General features: G+C 35.6%; 1 protein-coding gene across 1 annotated transcript; it reads left to right on the forward strand.

Moving 5' to 3' along the window:
• The first annotated feature begins 284 nt into the window (after positions 1 to 284).
• On the forward strand, positions 285 to 1,685 carry LOC131618970 (uncharacterized). Its single transcript, XM_058890118.1, has one exon. The coding sequence runs from the start codon at positions 285 to 287 to the stop codon at positions 1,683 to 1,685; it is 1,401 nt and encodes a 466-aa protein (XP_058746101.1).
• The last annotated feature ends 20,550 nt before the right edge of the window (positions 1,686 to 22,235 follow it).

Raw genomic sequence — 22,235 nt, forward strand, 5'->3', positions numbered from 1 at the left:
CGAGTGGTAATCTGTGTTCTATTCCAGTGTGTTATTGACTATGGGCTTTGGTTCCGTGGATTGATATTCCGTGTTCCGTGTGGTATACCATTTGGGGGCGAACTTTTGGCTTTGTATTATGTGTATTACCGGCAGTCCAGAATGCCTGGTGGACGGCAACAAGTCCCACCACTTTGCATCATAGCATATATATTTCCAAATGAAATGCAAAAAAAAAGATATGTATAAAAAGCATTTGCATGTCAATTTTTTCAGGGACATTCAAGAGTTCACTCAAGTTAAAGATGGACACTCTCGTTGATACCGTCAAAGAAGCAAAGAGACATAGGCACACCTACAGCTTCTTCCGAGAGCCGTTGACCGCATTAGAGGGTTTGAGTTCGTTAATGACCGCTTTCTGCTTGAAGAATTTCACGGACAATTATGGGAATATTTTGACTTTGTTGGAGACTGTGGTTGATACTCCTGCTTTGCAAACTTTGATGCAATTCTATGATCCTGAAATGAGGTGTTTCACGTTCCAAGATTCCCAGTTGGCTCCGACATTGGAAGAGTATTCTATCATTCTTAATCTCAAGATAAAAGACGAAGTGCCATTCATCGACATTCCTAAAGAAGTGAATTTCAAGTTGATTGCCGCTGCTCTTTATTTGAGCATAAAAGAAGTATCTGATAATTGGAAGTCGAAAGGAGGTGTCTCGGGGTTCTCTTTGAAATTCTTGGTGAGAAAAGCTAAAGAAGAATTTGAGAAAAAGAATTGGAATGCGTACAATGCATTTCTTGCTGTGGCCATTTATGGGATTATGATGTTCCCGAATGTTCCCAATTTTGTAGACTCGGCCGCGGTACACATCTTCATGGGAAAGAATCCTATTCCCACATTGTTGGTCGATACTTATTATGCCGTTCATTCCCGATATGAGAAAAGTGGTGGTGCCATCACTTGTTGCCTTCAGTTGTTGTTCATCTGGTTTCTCTCTTTGTTGCCCAGCAAAGGACCCTTCGTGAAGACAAGGGATACACTCAAGTGGACACACAGGATTATGTCACTTACTTCTTACGATATTCAGTGGCAAAGGTACCGAATTAATGTTTCCGAGGTGATAGTTGGATGCGGTGAGTTTGATAATGTTCCTTTGGTTGGTACTAGAGGTTGCATCAATTACAATCCCGTGGTATCGTTGCGTCAGTTGGGGTATACTTTGAAGGACAAACCGGGAGATCATTTGATAGCGGAGACGGTCTATTTTGAGAAGGGGTCGGATCCGGAGAAATTGGAGAGGATAATTGTGGCTTGGAAGAAGATCCGTAAGCATTATGGAGCCCATTTAGGGAAGAAAGAATCGCTTGCTCTGACACCGTATGTCAAATGGATTGTAAAGCGGGTTGGAAATTTGTTGCTGCCATATGATAGAGTTGCACCACTTCGAAAGCAACCTCCTTTGATTCTATCTGAATTTGTTCCGACAGAACTTTACAAGAATGCTTTGGCTACCAACTACAGGTTGCACAAAAGGGAACAAAAGACCAACTTGAAATTCTTTGAAGAGAGAGATGCAAAGATGAGACTAATGCGCCAGCTCAAGCAAGTCGAAGGTGCAAGTTCAAGCCAAGCCAGTACTCGGAGGCGTCCTTATGAGTCGCTAGAGGAAGATTTGCATCGCAAGCAGCAGGAGTGTCTATAGTTACAACGATCAGAGAATAGTTTCAAGAGGCAGAAGTGGGATTTAGATAAACAGCTAGCGGAAGAGAAGGCTAAGTCTGCTCGACTTGAAGAAGAATTGACAAGACTCCGAGCCCAGCGGAGAGGAGATGGAGGAGCTCATTCTGTTATCAGACGGTCCTAGTGTCGCTGTGGAGTGGATTTGTTTGGTCTATGATGGTTGATTTGATGTTTATGCCTGATATTTGTCGCCCATGTCCAGGATTGTTGGATGGGGTCGCATTTTAATATTCTGGATTTCCTTTGTATGTCGTATGAGTACATTGTGACACGGTTATGTGTTTTGTTGTATGAACTCAAATTCTCAGTTGTGTTTGAATGAAATATGCTCAGTTTGGTGAATTATTCTCGTGTGTGGATTGTTATTCAAATATATTCGGCATCAGGGTGCTATGTCCTATCTGAAAGTGGGATGAACTCTTGGATACCTGAAAGTTGACAAACATTTCATGCATATCATTCATATATCATACATGTCATATATTTGCAGGTTTTGCAGGTCTTATATCTTATGTCTCGCTGTTTTGTTATCAGAAGGAGTTCTAAGATGGCTAATCACCCGTATCCGACTAGGAGCAATCAGAGAAGGCAGATGGAACAGATTCAGGATTAAATGGCTGAGATGAGAGCTCAACTGACGGAGCAAATGAATGCGCAGATGGCGCAGTTTATGGAAGCATTGACTAATGTGACCAAGGGGCAGGATGACTTGCGAGTTCTCGTCGAGAACTCTAGAAGGAATGAGAATGGAGGACATCGAGGGCTGTTTGACAATGTGTCTGGCAGGATTGACGATCACCATGATCCAAATGAGTTTGATCAGGTGGGAAGGCACTATAATCCTTTTAATCAGCATCACGGGTTTCCACCTCCACCTCCGTCTCGTCTGTTGGGAAGGAGAGATAATCAGAACCGTGGTAATTTGGATTTCAATGTTGAAAACTTTGATCAGGTATCGAGGCATAGTGCTGATGGTGCACATGAGGAAGCCGAGAGGTATCGTCTGATTGAAGAACCTCTCAGAGCTGTTGAAGGCAAAGGGGTGTTAGGCATGGATATCAATGACTTGGGGTTGGTTCCTAGTGTGAGGATCCCACCGAAATTCAAAGTTCCATCTTTTGACAAATACAATGGGGCGACCTGCCCTATGACTCATGTCAAGGCTTATTATCGGAAGATGTCAGTGTATTCTGAGGATGACGGTTTTCTAATGCACTTCTTCCAGGATAGCTTGGTTGGAGCTTCCTTGGAATGGTATGTTCAACTTGAGCGCACTCATATCCATTCTTGGAGAGATCTTGTGGAGGCTTTCATTAAGCACTATCAGTACAATGTTGATATGGCGCCCAATAGGACTCAGTTGCAGAGTTTGGTTCAAGGATCTAAAGAATCTTTCAAAGAGTACGCTCAGAAATGGCGCGAGTTAGCTACGAGGGTTCAACCGCCTATGACTGAGCGTGAGATGATAGATATGTTCACCAGTACTTTGTCTGGACACTATTACTTGGCTTGTAGTGCTTCAGCCAACTTTTCTGAAATGGTGAGATATGGCGAACGTGTTGAGATGGTTCTAAAGATGGGGAAAATTCAGTTGGGGGCTTCTTCTAATACTCCTAGTGGTAAGAAACAAGCTGAGGGTTATGCCCGAAGGAAGGAAGGAAATGCGGATGCCATATATGGAAGAAGGGGTTCATGGAGAAACAATTCACAGGTTAATGCTGTCATGATCCCAATACCGCAGCAACAACAACAACATCAGCATGGACAGCGTTCCAATAGTGATCGATATCCTCCCAGGACTAGGCCTCACAGAAAGATTGATCCGATTCCTATGACCTATGCTCAAGTGCTACAACATTTGCTCAAGATTGAGAAGATTACTTTGAGAGATGCTCCGAATGCTCCGGACACACAATCTCCGAATTACAATGCAAACGCACGATGTGCTTTCCATTCAGGTGCCGCTGGGCATGATACAGAAAGGTGCATTGCGTTGAAGAATAAAGTCCAGGACTTGTTGGATCAAAAGATTATTCAATTCACTCCTACACCCAATATTGTCAATAATCTGATGCCTGCTCACGGAGGTTCGGGTGTGAATGCCATTGAGAGTGAAGAGATAAGTGTTATATCTGACGTGGGTTGTTTGACATTCCCTCTTGTGTCTGTGAAGCAACATCTGGTTAATAGCGGTATCTTCTCGGGATGTGGTGTGGATTGTGTGAATTGCAAGAGTCAACCCGAAGGTTGTGCTAATTTGAAAGGTATGGTACAAAAGCTGATTGACGAGGGTCCTCTTCAATTTTATCGAAGGTTAAGAGGTGTGAAAAATAAGGATGGTGAAGTGTCTGTGATTTCAATTCCTTATGAGCCAGTTGCTCCAATATGTATCCAAGTGCCTATTCAGATACCTGTCAGTATCCCGTATGAGGAACAACCAGCGGCGTTGATGATTACCGTGCCAGGGCCTATTCCGTATGAGAGTGAGAAGGCCGTCCCTTGGCATTATGGTTCAGACGTATATTACTATGGCACAAAGGAGGAGGACGAGTCGTCTAAACAGAAGTTTGTGAAAGCCTCAGTTGCAAACACTGATAATTTTGCCGGTACTGGTAGAATTACTCGCAGTGGTAGGGTGTTCTCCCCTCAGCTTGTTCAAAACAATGCAGATTCTTTGGCTAAGACCAAAGGCAAACAAGTAGTGACTGATGTCCAGAATTTTCCGACTCAGAATGGGGCACCTGACAGTGCTGTGCCTTCCAATGATGTAGAAGAATTGTTGAGAATTATCAAGAAATCTAATTATAAAGTTGTTGAGCAGTTGGGTTAGACCCAATCAAAGATCTCCATCTTGCAACTGCTGATGTGTTTAGAAGGTCATAGAAATGCTCTCTTGAGAATTCTGAATGGTGCTTACGTTCCGCATGAAATATCTGTGAATCAGCTAGAGGCGGTAGCCAATAATATCTCCGCTGGGAACGATTTGGGATTTACGGATTGTGATCTTCCTCCAGAAGGGAGAAATCATAACAAGGCTTTGCATATTTCGATTGAATGTAAGGGGACGACTTTGTCCCGTGTTTTGGTTGATACTGGGTCTTCTTTGAATGTACTTCCCAAGTCGGCCCTCATGCGAATTGACTATGCCGGTGTTGAGTTGAGACCAAGTGAGTTGGTAGTGCGCGCCTTTGACGGTTCAAGGAGGTCTGTGTTCGGGGAGGTAGATCTACCAATCCAAGTGGGTCCTCAGTTCTTTACTACAACCTTTTATGTGATGGATATTCAACCCGCTTACTGTTGTTTGTTGGGACGACCGTGGATTCACAAGGTTGGTGCGGTGACATCCACTCTTCATCAGAAGTTGAAGTACCCGGTTGACGATAAAGTGGTGACGGTTTGTGCTGAAGAGGATTACATCGTGAGTCACTTGTCCTCTTTCCGATATGTAGAGATCGAAGGTGAAATACATGAGACACTGTTTCAGGCGTTTGAAGCTGTGAATGCTATGAGAACTCCTCCTTATGAGATAACGAAACCGGAAACGATCATGTCTTCCCTGAAAGATGCTCAGGTTATCGTTGAGACTGGAAAAGTGGAAGGCTGGGGGCAAGTAATTGACGTGCGTCCCAAATTTGACAAGAATGGCCTCGGTTTCAATCCTGGAAAGCAGAATGCATCGCCCAAGTTTGGTATTCTTAGTCCGATCAAGTTCGTGAGTGAGGGTGTCATTCAAGATGGGCAGGTTAACGCCATTGTCAATGGTGAAGAAGTGGATAGTGACTGTGATTTTGATAGCTGGATTCGTCCAAGTATTCCTGGGGAGGTGCCTCGCAACTGGACAATTGAGGATGTCATCCAAGTTACACAAGCTCAGGAGTAAATTCCTTATTTTTACTTTTCTTATCATGCCATAATTCCTACGCTCTTCCCAAGGCGTAGTGAGTCATTTGTAGGGCCATACAGCTCGCACTTTCAAAGTTAATCATGAAATAGAAGGACGTTTTTGCATCTAAATGTTTTGCTCTTTGTCTTTCTTTTTAACTTTTTCCCTTAAATGGCAATGTTTTCGCACACACTTGCACATAGCTTAATAAAAATAAAACTAAAATAAAAACATCAATCATGCAGATGTTCCACTACCACGGATTCCATTGGTATCAGTTCCGCTATTAATGCCTCCAGTTCCAGGAAGGCCTTTGATTATGTATCTCACAGTTCTTGAAAATTCAATGGGATGTGTGCTGGGTCAACATGATGAGTCTTGTAACACCCCAAATTCTACCAGAAAATTATAATGCAGAAAATATCAGAGTATTTAAAAATTTCAAAGAACACATTGGAATATCACATATAAACTTAAAACTTCAACTTGTATTTCATTCAACAATGATACATAGCATTCGAATAAACAGTCAACTACCAGCTTATCTCAACTCAAACAACTTTGAAATATAATAAGTACTTCATTTTATTCAACTTTGAACCAACGATTATAATAACAACAACTAAAACATCAACAACCTAGAAATAACGATATAAGCAACCCCCGAGTGCTACGTATCAGAGCGACACACCAACTGGACTCGATGAAGCAACAAACTTCCACAACTATACTTGAGTACCTGCCCATTTCCCATGGTAGGGGAAATATCAGCAGAAAGGGTGAGATATCAAACTATATAAATAGGATCATGATGAATCATATATTAGGTAAAGAATATAAATGAATCACCGCCTCACATAACATCAACATAAACAGCACAAAGAACATCATCAATGAATAGTCATGATATCAACATATAAACATATTCCACATGTCATCATATAAGCATCATCAACAAGTCAACACATAGGCATATTTATTATATATCAGAAATCAGGCATATTCGGTTAATCGCATTCACAAGTATTAATATCATCATTCTATTCATTAAATCACAAATTCACATCTTCACATAATTCCATCATTTAATAAGTCACAAAAATACAATCACTATATAGTCACAAAACGTCATAACTATGAATCACGTAAGACACATGGGACATGACTCATGTATATGCATGTGGTACCAATCGGAGCTTCAGCCCCCGTCACCAATTGCCCAATTCAGAGGCACAAGGCATAAGCCTTCGTCACTAATTTGCCAATCCAGACCGTCACAGAGTATGCATATGAAATGTGACTCGACAAACAAGACAATACAACATACTCATCACAATCACCTATCGTCACGAGGCATAAGCCTATATCACAATCAATTACCATCTATACGAGGTAATTCACGTCACCATAATATTTCATCTTCACTTAGTCACAAAATTATCATCACAAATATATACAACATCACGTATTACAAATCATCACAAAACATCGTCATGTTTCGACACATCATCGCAATTATACAACTTCGCATATAAATAAGTCATTACATATATATCCTCATGCTTCGACATATCACAACAAACATACAACTTCGTGTATTAACAAAACCATCACAAATATACAATTCGCATATCATCAAGATTATTACAATTATCATCACGTTTCGGCACATCGGCACAATTACTCAATTTCACATATTAACAAAGTCATCCAAATCAAAACCACAATTTTCGATCAATTCGTAAGATAACCTCAACATGCTAATTTATCAAGTAAACCGAATCAACTTCCAATTATCAACTAATTCAATTAGAAATAATATTATTTATCAAGACAACATCATTAGCATAGCAATATATTATTCTCAACATAAATATTCAACCAAATCAAGATTACGGTCAAATTCTCAAGATACTGTAATTAACCGATAAACCAAATAATTTATCCAAGTCTAAGTATATTCCAATTAATTAGAATTATTGAAATTAATTCTACTATTTAATTAAATCAACCAATTAATAATCATATTATACAATTTCCAATTTCATTATATTCTATTCCTAAAATGTGTGTCAATTACCATCATAAAACCAATATTTATTGACATCTCTAACAACTCTATTAGAAACTCTAACTACCCTATTAACAACTCTATCGGCATTGAAATAACTTAAATTATCCAATTAACTCAAATATTTAACTCCTAAATATTATACTATTTATTATTATTATTATTATTATTATTATTATTATTATTATTATTATTATTATTATTATTATTAAATACATATCTATTAGTAACTTGAACCAATTGTTCTAGCTATCAAATTAATGTGGCAATGATTATATATATTGCATCGCTACAGTATTAACATATAGCAATTATTCTTCATGATGACAGTATAGCTTATACCTTCACAAAGCAATATATATACACATATAAGAATGAAATCTATGACATGTGTGTTATACTGGTATTATAATTGGCTTAAGGGGTTACTTCATTTCCATCATCTTATTCTATTATATATATGCAGGGACAATAGCCACATAAAAGAATAGGAACATAGTCATGAAACAATAACAAGAACAAAGGCACATAATATGAAATAGAAAACAAAATTTGTTCGTCCTAGTACTGCTTCCGGCCGTCAATGACCTAGCTGCCGAGTGGCAGCATCCACTTTTCTAATTTCTTTTCATTTTCCATATGCACAACGTTATAATATTTCCAATTTCAATTTCAAACAGTGACATAAAACAAATTTAATACAACACAATGACCAATCTATACCCTAAACCCACATACAATCCATCATATTCCCATTTAGGTAGAAAGAATCCCCCCTTACCTTAAATTGAGTGTAGCTTTAAGGAATTTCAATGGAGATTTTGAGAAAAAAAAGACACTTCAGAGCAACACTTTGGGTCTCCTTCTTCTCCTCTTCACAAACCCTAACCCCCTTTTTCTTTTTCTTCTTTGTCTTCCTCGGTTCCTCTCATTTCTATTTTTCTCAAAGTGACAAAAAGAGACCACCACTTAGTCACTATTTATAATGGGCCTAATAAAAATATACCCTTAACACTTAAAGATACCATAATATAAGCCCAATATAATTTCTACACTTGATATAAAAATAATACTTCCACTTATATTCCATTAAAATAAAATCCGATTAATTTAATATACCGATTTATTACTCCATGTCTCATATTTCCGGTCTAATCTTAATTACTCGGAAAACTCCCAAAACGTTAAACATTAACTCATTAATATTTTTAATACTAAAAATATTAAAATCTTAGATTAAATATCGATCCGCTATCCCAAACTAATACTGACTAAATCGTCCCAAAATGCGAAAATTTCAATAAACATCTCAATAAATAAATAATATTATTCTTCCGACTATACGACTAAAATCTGACTTTAACTTAATAAATCCAAATACGCCTCTTAAAATAATACCGAAAATCCAAATTCGACTAAATCCAATATTTAAATCCTTTAATAATTTAATTAACCAATTAATTAAATTCGGGGCGTTACAACTCTCCCCCACTTAGAATATTTTCATCCTCGAAAATTCGCCCAACACAACCATCCCTAATATCGCGTCCTCATCCGACTTTCTTAATCTCAAGATGCGCTTGACAACGCTCCGACTATTACTATTCCGATATATTTGTATTTCAACACGACTTGAATCCAAACTCAGACGTCAATCTCTCAATTATCCTGGCAACATAATCGTTACTAACTTGCCAACCATTTCAGCAATATCTCGAAACAACATCTTACGACGTAGCAACAATCTTCACTCGCTTATACTTGACGATACAACATTGCTTCATCATCGCAACAACATACTCAACACCGATACACATATACAATTCTTATATCCATACTCAGGTGTCATTCACTAACGAAGCACCAACAACAACATACTGCAACAGACAAAATTATCATAATACCAATCTGATATCATAACTCGACTAATAACCACCTAACCCATCATTAACCAACAACTTACAAGAACACTCTATTACAATCAGCACTATTTACAAGAAAACTCAACACTCTGGCACATCATGCTTCAACTGCGCGACTCTGATCATCCATCTTAATCCACAGTCCTTTATTAGAGTTTCTATCAATTTACACGATTCATAAGCTTCAACTAAGTTTTAGTCTCTCTTTAGCATCCATCACTTCACGCACCATTAAGGCAGTAAGATAAATCTATAACGTCCAATACAATTCTGTCTACTATCAACAAGAGATTAAGGGTGATCAAGTCCTCAGTTTGTCAATAGATAGACGGCAATCATAATGGAGTATAACCATCATTACAAAACTATAATAGCGTTCCTTTAGAAGTTGTACTTACATCACCAAAAGTACCCTACTTCAACAACTCGCAAAACCATTTGAACCTGCTAACACCGACGTCTTGCAGCTAGCTACTAAAACACTTCTGACGATACATTAGAACAAAATTTCTTTACACCATCACCAACGCTTCTTATCATTGAAATAATAATCATCCTTTCGCATTTCCAACTCTTACTCGCGATCCATGATGTTTCAACAACTTCTACTACAGTTTCAATCACTCATAAATAATTCTACAGCGAGGTCTACAACAATTCTTCACTTAATCATTGATCAAACATCTTACGCAAGACTACTTAAATGACATCTTCATAGTCCATCAACAATGCTAAACATAACAACTTTCTAAATTTCGTCTTCCAGGATTTATTCTTGGTACTTAACAGTTACCTCCTGAAACATCATGAGTTTGCACCATACTTGCAGATCAACAACTGCTACATTGTTCCTCATCCTTCGAAGAGTAAACGTCAATAATTATTGATCATTCTCCTTCTACAGACGCTCCAAGCTTATTAAACAACCAAAACCTTGAATCCATGTCAACAAGCTCCAACAATACTTGCACTGTTTCCTTAAGTAGTTCATTGCATCAACCACTTATGACTGAAACATATCCGAGAAGCAAAGTTTCTCCCCCACTTCGCTCAAACTACTTTGTGCAACAAAACAAATAAGTACCAACAGTGTTTCACACACAAGTCGCGTACTACAATATGAAACACTGACAACATTCAACTGTCGCACAATTCAACTGACTCGACAATTAGGCCGGATTGACCGACCTGCTCTGATACCAATAATGTAACACCCCAAATTCTACCAGAAAATTATAATGCGGAAAATATCAGAGTATTTAAAAATTTCAAACAACACATTGGAGTATCACATATCAACTTAAAACTTCAACTTGTATTTCATTCAACAATGATATATAGCATTCGAATAAACAGTCAACTACCAGCTTATCTCAACTCAAACAACTTTGAAATATAATAAGTACTTCATTTTATTCAACTTTGAATCAACGATTATAATAACAACAACTAAAACATCAACAACCTAGAAATAACGATATAAGCAACCCCCGAGTGCTACGTATCAGAGCGACACACCAACTGGACTCGATGAAGCAACAAACTTCCACAGCTATACTTGAGTACCTGCCCATTTCCCATGGTAGGGGAAATATCAGCAGAAAAGGTGAGATATCAAACTATATAAATAGGATCATGATGAATCATATATTAGGTAAAGAATATAAATGAATCACCGCCTCACACAACATCAACATAAACAGCACAAAGAACATCATCAATGAATAGTCATGATATCAACATATAAATATATTCAACATGTCATCATATAAGCATCATCAACAAGTCAACACATAGGCATATTTATTATATATCAGAAATCAGGCATATTCGGTTAATCGCATTCACAAGTATTAATATCATCATTTTATTCATTAAATCACAAATTCACATCTTCGCATAATTCCATCATTTAATAAGTCACAAAAATACAATCACTATATAGTCACAAAACGTCACAACTATGAATCACGTAAGACACATGGGACATGACTCATGTATATGCATGTGGTACCAATCGGAGCTTCAGCCCCCGTCACCAATTGCCCAATTCAGAGGCACAAGGCATAAGCCTTCGTCACTAATTTGCCAATCCAGGCCGTCACAGAGTATGCATATGAAATGTGACTCGACAAACAAGACAATACAACATACTCATCACAATCACCTATCGTCACGAGGCATAAGCCTATATCACAATCAATTACCATCTATACGAGGTAATTCACGTCACCATAATATTTCATCTTCACTTAGTCACAAAATCATCATCACAAATATATACAACATCACGTATTACAAATCATCACAAAACATCGTCATGTTTCGACACATCATCGCAATTATACAACTTCGCATATAAATAAGTCATTACATATATATCCTCATGCTTCGACATATCACAACAAACATACAACTTCGTGTATTAACAAAATCGTCACAAAAATACAATTCGCATATCATCAAGATTATTACAATTATCATCACGTTTCGGCACATCGGCACAATTACTCAATTTCACATATTAACAAAGTCATTCAAATCAAAACCACAATTTTCGATCAATTCGTAAGATAACCTCAACATGCTAATTTATCAAGTCAACCGAATCAACTTCCAATTATCAACTAATTCAATTAGACATAATATTATTTATCAAGACAACATCATTAGCATAGCAATATATTATTCTCAACATAAATATTCAACCAAATCAAGATTACGGTCAAATTCTCAAGATACCGTAATTTACCGATAAACCAAATAATTTATCCAAGTCTAAGTATATTCCAATTAATTAGAATTATTGAAATTAATTCTACTATTTAATTAAATCAACCAATTAATAATCATATTATATAATTTCCAATTTCATTATATTCTATTCCTAAAATGTGTGTCAATTACCATCATAAAACCAATATTTATTGACATCTCTAACAACTCTATTAGAAACTCTAACTACCCTATTAACAACTCTATCGGCATTGAAATAACTTAAATTATCCAATTAACTCAAATATTTAACTCCTAAATATTATACTATTTATTATTATTATTATTATTATTATTATTATTAAATACATATCTATTAGTAACTTGAACCAATTGTTCTAGCTATCAAATTAATGTGGCAATGATTATATATATTGCATCGCTACAGTATTAACATATAGCAATTATTCTTCATGATGACAGTATAGCTTATACCTTCACAAAGCAATATATATACACATATAAGAATGAAATCTATGACATGTGTGTTATACTGGTATTATAATTGGCTTAAGGGGTTACTTCATTTCCATCATCTTATTCTATTATATATATGCAGGGACAATAGCCACATAAAAGAATAGGAACATAGTCATGAAACAATAACAAGAATAAAGGCCCATAATATGAAATAGAAAACAAAATTCGTTCCTCCTAGTACTGCTTTCGGCCGTCAATGATCTAGCTGCCGAGTGGCAGCATCCACTTTTCTAATTTCTTTTCATTTTCCATATGCACAACGTTATAATATTTCCAATTTCAATTTCAAACAGTGACATAAAACAAATTTAATACAACACAATGACCAATCTATACCCTAAACCCACATACAATCCATCATATTCCCATTTAGGTAGAAAGAATCCCCCCTTACCTTAAATTGAGTGTAGCTTTAAGGAATTTCAATGGAGATTTTGAGAAAAAAACACTTCAGAGCAACACTTTGGGTCTCCTTCTTCTCCTCTTCACAAACCCTAACCCCCTTTTTCTTTTTCTTCTTTGTCTTCCTCGGTTCCTCTCATTTCTATTTTTCTCAAAGTGACAAAAAGAGACCACCACTTAGTCACTATTTATAATGGGCCTAATAAAAATATACCCTTAACACTTAAAGATACCATAATATAAGCCCAATATAATTTCTACACTTGATATAAAAATAATACTTCCACTTATATTCCATTAAAATAAAATCCGATTAATTTAATATACCGATTTATTACTCCATGTCTCATATTTCCGGTCTAATCTTAATTACTCGGAAAACTCCCAAAACGTTAAACATTAACTCATTAATATTTTTAATACTAAAAATATTAAAATCTTAGATTAAATATCGATCCGCTATCCCGAACTAATACTGACTAAATCGTCCCAAAATGCGAAAATTTCAATAAACATCTCAATAAATAAATAATATTATTCTTCCGACTATACGACTAAAATCTGACTTTAACTTAATAAACCCAAATACGCCTCTTAAAATAATACCGACCATCCAAATTCGACTAAATCCAATATTTAAATCCTTTAATAATTTAATTAACCAATTAATTAAATTCGGGGCGTTACAACTCTCCCCCACTTAGAATATTTTCGTCCTCGAAAATTCGCCCAACACAACCATCCCTAATATCGCGTCCTCATCCGACTTTCTTAATCTCAAGATGCGCTTGACAACGCTCCGACTATTACTATTCCGATATATTTGTATTTCAACACGACTTGAATCCAAACTCAGACGTCAATCTCTCAATTATCCTGGCAACATAATCGTTACTAACTTGCCAACCATTTCAGCAATATCTCGAAACAACATCTTACGACGTAGCAACAATCTTCACTCGCTTATACTTGACGATACAACATTGCTTCATCATCGCAACAACATACTCAACACCGATACACATATACAATTCTTATATCCATACTCAGGTGTCATTCACTAACGAAGCACCAACAACAACATACTGCAACAGACAAAATTATCATGATACCAATCTGATATCATAACTCGACTAATAACCACATAACCCATCATTAACCAACAACTTACAAGAACACTCTATTACAATCAGCACTATTTACAAGAAAACTCAACACTCTGGCACATCATGCTTCAACTGCGCGACTCTGATCATCAATCTTAATCCACAGTCCTTTATTAGAGTTTCTATCAATTTACACGATTCACAAGCTTCAACTAAGTTTCAGGCTCTCTTTAGCATCCATCACTTCACGCACCATTAAGGCAGTAAGATAAATCTATAACGTCCAATACAATTCCGTCTACTATCAACAAGAGATTAAGGGTGATCAAGTCCTCAATTTGTCAATAGATAGCCGGCAATCATAATGGAGTATAACCATCATTACCAAACTATAATAGCGTTCCTTTAGAAGTTGTACTTACGTCACCAAAAGTACCCTACTTCAACAACTCGCAAAACCATTTGAACCTGCTAACACCGACGTCTTGCAACTAGCTACTAAAACACTTCTGACGATACATTAGAACAAAATTTCTTTACACCATCACCAACGCTTCTTATCATTGAAATAATAATCATCCTTTCGCATTTCCAACTCTTACTCGCGATCCATAATGTTTCAACAACTTCTACTACAGTTTCAATCACTCATAAATAATTCTACATCGAGGTCTACAACAATTCTTCACTTAATCATTGATCAAACATCTTACGCAAGACTACTTAAATGACATCTTCATAGTCCATCAACAATGCTAAACATAACAACTTTCTAAATTTCGTCTTCCAGGATTTATTCTTGGTACTTAACAGTTACCTCCCGAAACATCATGAGTTTGCACCATACTTGCAGATCAACAACTGCTACACTGTTCCTCATCCTACGAAGAGTAAACGTCAATAATTCTTGATCATTCTCCTTCTACAGACGCTCCAAGCTTATTAAACAACCAAAACCTTGAATCCATGTCAACAAGCTCCAACAATACTTGCACTGTTTCCTTAAGTAGTTCATTGCATCAACCACTTATGACTGAAACATATCCGAGAAGCAAAGTTTCTCCCCCACTTCGCTCAAACTACTTTGTGCAACAAAACAAATAAGTACCAACAGTGTTTCACACACAGGTCGCGTACTACAATATGAAACACTGACAACATTCAACTGTCGCACAATTCAACTGACTCGACAATTAGGCCGGATTGACCGACCTGCTCTGATACCACTAATGTAACACCCCAAATTCTACCAGAAAATTATAATGCGGAAAATATCAGAGTATTTAAAAATTTCAAACAACACATTGGAGTATCACATATCAACTTAAAACTTCAACTTGTATTTCATTCAACAATGATATATAGCATTCGAATAAACAGTCAACTACCAGCTTATCTCAACTCAAACAACTTTGAAATATAATAAGTACTTCATTTTATTCAACTTTGAATCAGCGATTATAATAACAACAACTAAAACATCAACAACCTAGAAATAACGATATAAGCAACCCCCGAGTGCTACGTATCAGAGCGACACACCAACTGGACTCGATGAAGCAACAAACTTCCACCGCTATACTTGAGTACCTGCCCATTTCCCATGGTAGGGGAAATATCAGCAGAAAAGGTGAGATATCAAACTATATAAATAGGATCATGATGAATCATATATTAGGTAAAGAATATAAATGAATCACCGCCTCACACAACATCAACATAAACAGCACAAAGAACATCATCAATGAATAGTCATGATATCAACATATAAATATATTCAACATGTCATCATATAAGCATCATCAACAAGTCAACACATAGGCATATTTATTATATATCAGAAATCAGGCATATTCGGTTAATCGCATTCACAAGTATTAATATCATCATTTTATTCATTAAATCACAAATTCACATCTTCACATAATTCCATCATTTAATAAGTCACAAAAATACAATCACTATATAGTCACAAAACGTCACAACTATGAATCACGTAAGACACATGGGACATGACTCATGTATATGCATGTGGTACCAATCGGAGCTTCAGCCCCCGTCACCAATTGCCCAATTCAGAGGCACAAGGCATAAGCCTTCGTCACTAATTTGCCAATCCAGGCCGTCACAGAGTATGCATATGAAATGTGACTCGACAAACAAGACAATACAACATACTCATCACAATCACCTATCGTCACGAGGCATAAGCCTATATCACAATCAATTACCATCTATACGAGGTAATTCACGTCACCATAATATTTCATCTTCACTTAGTCACAAAATCATCATCACAAATATATACAACATCACGTATTACAAATCATCACAAAACATCGTCATGTTTCGACACATCATCGCAATTATACAACTTCGCATATAAATAAGTCATTACATATATATCCTCATGCTTCGACATATCACAACAAACATACAACTTCGTGTATTAACAAAATCGTCACAAAAATACAATTCGCATATCATCAAGATTATTACAATTATCATCACGTTTCGGCACATCGGCACAATTACTCAATTTCACATATTAACAAAGTCATTCAAATCAAAACCACAATTTTCGATCAATTCGTAAGATAACCTCAACATGCTAATTTATCAAGTCAACCGAATCAACTTCCAATTATCAACTAATTCAATTAGACATAATATTATTTATCAAGACAACATCATTAGCATAGCAATATATTATTCTCAACATAAATATTCAACCAAATCAAGATTACGGTCAAATTCTCAAGATACCGTAATTTACCGATAAACCAAATAATTTATCCAAGTCTAAGTATATTCCAATTAATTAGAATTATTGAAATTAATTCTACTATTTAATTAAATCAACCAATTAATAATCATATTATATAATTTCCAATTTCATTATATTCTATTCCTAAAATGTGTGTCAATTACCATCATAAAACCAATATTTATTGACATCTCTAACAACTCTATTAGAAACTCTAACTACCCTATTAACAACTCTATCGGCATTGAAATAACTTAAATTATCCAATTAACTCAAATATTTAACTCCTAAATATTATACTATTTATTATTATTATTATTATTATTATTATTATTATTATTATTATTATTATTATTATTAAATACATATCTATTAGTAACTTGAACCAATTGTTCTAGCTATCAAATTAATGTGGCAATGATTATATATATTGCATCGCTACAGTATTAACATATAGCAATTATTCTTCATGATGACAGTATAGCTTATACCTTCACAAAGCAATATATATACACATATAAGAATGAAATCTATGACATGTGTGTTATACTGGTATTATAATTGGCTTAAGGGGTTACTTCATTTCCATCATCTTATTCTATTATATATATGCAGGGACAATAGCCACATAAAAGAATAGGAACATAGTCATGAAACAATAACAAGAATAAAGGCCCATAATATGAAATAGAAAACAAAATTCGTTCGTCCTAGTACTGCTTTCGGCCGTCAATGATCTAGCTGCCGAGTGGTAGCATCCACTTTTCTAATTTCTTTTCATTTTCCATATGCACAACGTTATAATATTTCCAATTTCAATTTCAAACAGTGACATAAAACAAATTTAATACAACACAATGACCAATCTATACCCTAAACCCACATACAATCCATCATATTCCCATTTAGGTAGAAAGAATCCCCCCTTACCTTAAATTGAGTGTAGCTTTAAGGAATTTCAATGGAGATTTTGAGAAAAAAACACTTCAGAGCAACACTTTGGGTCTCCTTCTTCTCCTCTTCACAAACCCTAACCCCCTTTTTCTTTTTCTTCTTTGTCTTCCTCGGTTCCTCTCATTTCTATTTTTCTCAAAGTGACAAAAAGAGACCACCACTTAGTCACTATTTATAATGGGCCTAATAAAAATATACCCTTAACACTTAAAGATACCATAATATAAGCCCAATATAATTTCTACACTTGATATAAAAATAATACTTCCACTTATATTCCATTAAAATAAAATCCGATTAATTTAATATACCGATTTATTACTCCATGTCTCATATTTCCGGTCTAATCTTAATTACTCGGAAAACTCCCAAAACGTTAAACATTAACTCATTAATATTTTTAATACTAAAAATATTAAAATCTTAGATTAAATATCGATCCGCTATCCCGAACTAATACTGACTAAATCGTCCCAAAATGCGAAAATTTCAATAAACATCTCAATAAATAAATAATATTATTCTTCCGACTATACGACTAAAATCTGACTTTAACTTAATAAATCCAAATACGCCTCTTAAAATAATACCGACCATCCAAATTCGACTAAATCCAATATTTAAATCCTTTAATAATTTAATTAACCAATTAATTAAATTCGGGGCGTTACAACTCTCCCCCACTTAGAATATTTTCGTCCTCGAAAATTCGCCCAACACAACCATCCCTAATATCGCGTCCTCATCCGACTTTCTTAATCTCAAGATGCGCTTGACAACGCTCCGACTATTACTATTCCGATATATTTGTATTTCAACACGACTTGAATCCAAACTCAGACGTCAATCTCTCAATTATCCTGGCAACATAATCGTTACTAACTTGCCAACCATTTCAGCAATATCTCGAAACAACATCTTACGACGTAGCAACAATCTTCACTCGCTTATACTTGACGATACAACATTGCTTCATCATCGCAACAACATACTCAACACCGATACACATATACAATTCTTATATCCATACTCAGGTGTCATTCACTAACGAAGCACCAACAACAACATACTGCAACAGACAAAATTATCATGATACCAATCTGATATCATAACTCGACTAATAACCACATAACCCATCATTAACCAACAACTTACAAGAACACTCTATTACAATCAGCACTATTTACAAGAAAACTCAACACTCTGGCACATCATGCTTCAACTGCGCGACTCTGATCATCCATCTTAATCCACAGTCCTTTATTAGAGTTTCTATCAATTTACACGATTCACAAGCTTCAACTAAGTTTCAGGCTCTCTTTAGCATCCATCACTTCACGCACCATTAAGGCAGTAAGATAAATCTATAACGTCCAATACAATTCCGTCTACTATCAACAAGAGATTAAGGGTGATCAAGTCCTCAATTTGTCAATAGATAGCCGGCAATCATAATGGAGTATAACCATCATTACCAAACTATAATAGCGTTCCTTTAGAAGTTGTACTTACGTCACCAAAAGTACCCTACTTCAACAACTCGCAAAACCATTTGAACCTGCTAACACCGACGTCTTGCAACTAGCTACTAAAACACTTCTGACGATACATTAGAACAAAATTTCTTTACACCATCACCAACGCTTCTTATCATTGAAATAATAATCATCCTTTCGCATTTCCAACTCTTACTCGCGATCCATAATGTTTCAACAACTTCTACTACAGTTTCAATCACTCATAAATAATTCTACATCGAGGTCTACAACAATTCTTCACTTAATCATTGATCAAACATCTTACGCAAGACTACTTAAATGACATCTTCATAGTCCATCAACAATGCTAAACATAACAACTTTCTAAATTTCGTCTTCCAGGATTTATTCTTGGTACTTAACAGTTACCTCCCGAAACATCATGAGTTTGCACCATACTTGCAGATCAACAACTGCTACACTGTTCCTCATCCTACGAAGAGTAAACGTCAATAATTCTTGATCATTCTCCTTCTACAGACGCTCCAAGCTTATTAAACAACCAAAACCTTGAATCCATGTCAACAAGCTCCAACAATACTTGCACTGTCTCCTTAAGTAGTTCATTGCATCAACCACTTATGACTGAAACATATCCGAGAAGCAAAGTTTCTCCCCCACTTCGCTCAAACTACTTTGTGCAACAAAATAAATAAGTACCAACAGTGTTTCACACACAGGTCGCGTACTACAATATGAAACACTGACATCATTCAACTGTCGCACAACTCAACTGACTCGACAATTAGGCCGGATTGACCGACCTGCTCTGATACCACTAATGTAACACCCCAAATTCTACCAGAAAATTATAATGCGGAAAATATCAGAGTATTTAAAAATTTCAAACAACACATTGGAGTATCACATATCAACTTAAAACTTCAACTTGTATTTCATTCAACAATGATATATAGCATTCGAATAAACAGTCAACTACCAGCTTATCTCAACTCAAACAACTTTGAAATATAATAAGTACTTCATTTTATTCAACTTTGAATCAGCGATTATAATAACAACAACTAAAACATCAACAACCTAGAAATAACGATATAAGCAACCCCCGAGTGCTACGTATCAGAGCGACACACCAACTGGACTCGATGAAGCAACAAACTTCCACAGCTATACTTGAGTACCTGCCCATTTCCCATGGTAGGGGAAATATCAGCAGAAAGGGTGAGATATCAAACTATATAAATAGGATCATGATGAATCATATATTAGGTAAAGAATATAAATGAATCACCGCCTCACACAACATCAACATAAACAGCACAAAGAACATCATCAATGAATAGTCATGATATCAACATATAAACATATTCAACATGTCATCATATAAGCATCATCAACAAGTCAACACATAGGCATATTTATTATATATCAGAAATCAGGCATATTCGGTTAATCGCATTCACAAGTATTAATATCATCATTCTATTCATTAAATCACAAATTCACATCTTCACATAATTCCATCATTTAATAAGTCACAAAAATACAATCACTATATAGTCACAAAACGTCACAACTATGAATCACGTAAGACACATGGGACATGACTCATGTATATGCATGTGGTACCAATCGGAGCTTCAGCCCCCGTCACCAATTGCCCAATTCAGAGGCACAAGGCATAAGCCTTCGTCACTAATTTGCCAATCCAGACCGTCACAGAGTATGCATATGAAATGTGACTCGACAAACAAGACAATACAACATACTCATCACAATCACCTATCGTCACGAGGCATAAGCCTATATCACAATCAATTACCATCTATACGAGGTAATTCAAGTCACCATAATATTTCATCTTCACTTAGTCACAAAATCATCATCACAAATATATACAACATCACGTATTACAAATCATCACAAAACATCGTCATGTTTCGACACATCATCGCAATTATACAACTTCGCATATAAATAAGTCATTACATATATATCCTCATGCTTCGACATATCACAACAAACATACACTTCGTGTATTAACAAAATCGTCACAAATATACAATTCGCATATCATCAAGATTATTACAATTATCATCACGTTTCGGCACATCGGCACAATTACTCAATTTCACATATTAACAAAGTCATCCAAATCAAAACCACAATTTTCGATCAATTCGTAAGATAACCTCAACATGCTAATTTATCAAGTAAACCGAATCAACTTCCAATTATCAACTAATTCAATTAGACATAATATTATTTATCAAGACAACATCATTAGCATAGCAATATATTATTCTCAACATAAATATTCAACCAAATCAAGATTACGGTCAAATTCTCAAGATACCGTAATTTACCGATAAACCAAATAATTTATCCAAGTCTAAGTATATTCCAATTAATTAGAATTATTGAAATTAATTCTACTATTTAATTAAATCAACCAATTAATAATCATATTATATAATTTCCAATTTCATTATATTCTATTCCTAAAATGTGTGTCAATTACCATCATAAAACCAATATTTATTGACATCTCTAACAACTCTATTAGAAACTCTAACTACCCTATTAACAACTCTATCGGCATTGAAATAACTTAAATTATCCAATTAACTCAAATATTTAACTCCTAAATATT

Source organism: Vicia villosa, linkage group LG7, assembly GCF_029867415.1.
Source record: "Vicia villosa cultivar HV-30 ecotype Madison, WI linkage group LG7, Vvil1.0, whole genome shotgun sequence".
NCBI classification, from domain to species: Eukaryota; Viridiplantae; Streptophyta; class Magnoliopsida; order Fabales; family Fabaceae; genus Vicia; species Vicia villosa.

Excerpts from the sequence above, each read along its gene's own strand:
- LOC131618970 (XM_058890118.1), top strand. The coding sequence starts at position 285 with ATGGACACTCTCGTTGATACCGTCAAAGAAGCAAAGAGACATAGGCAC.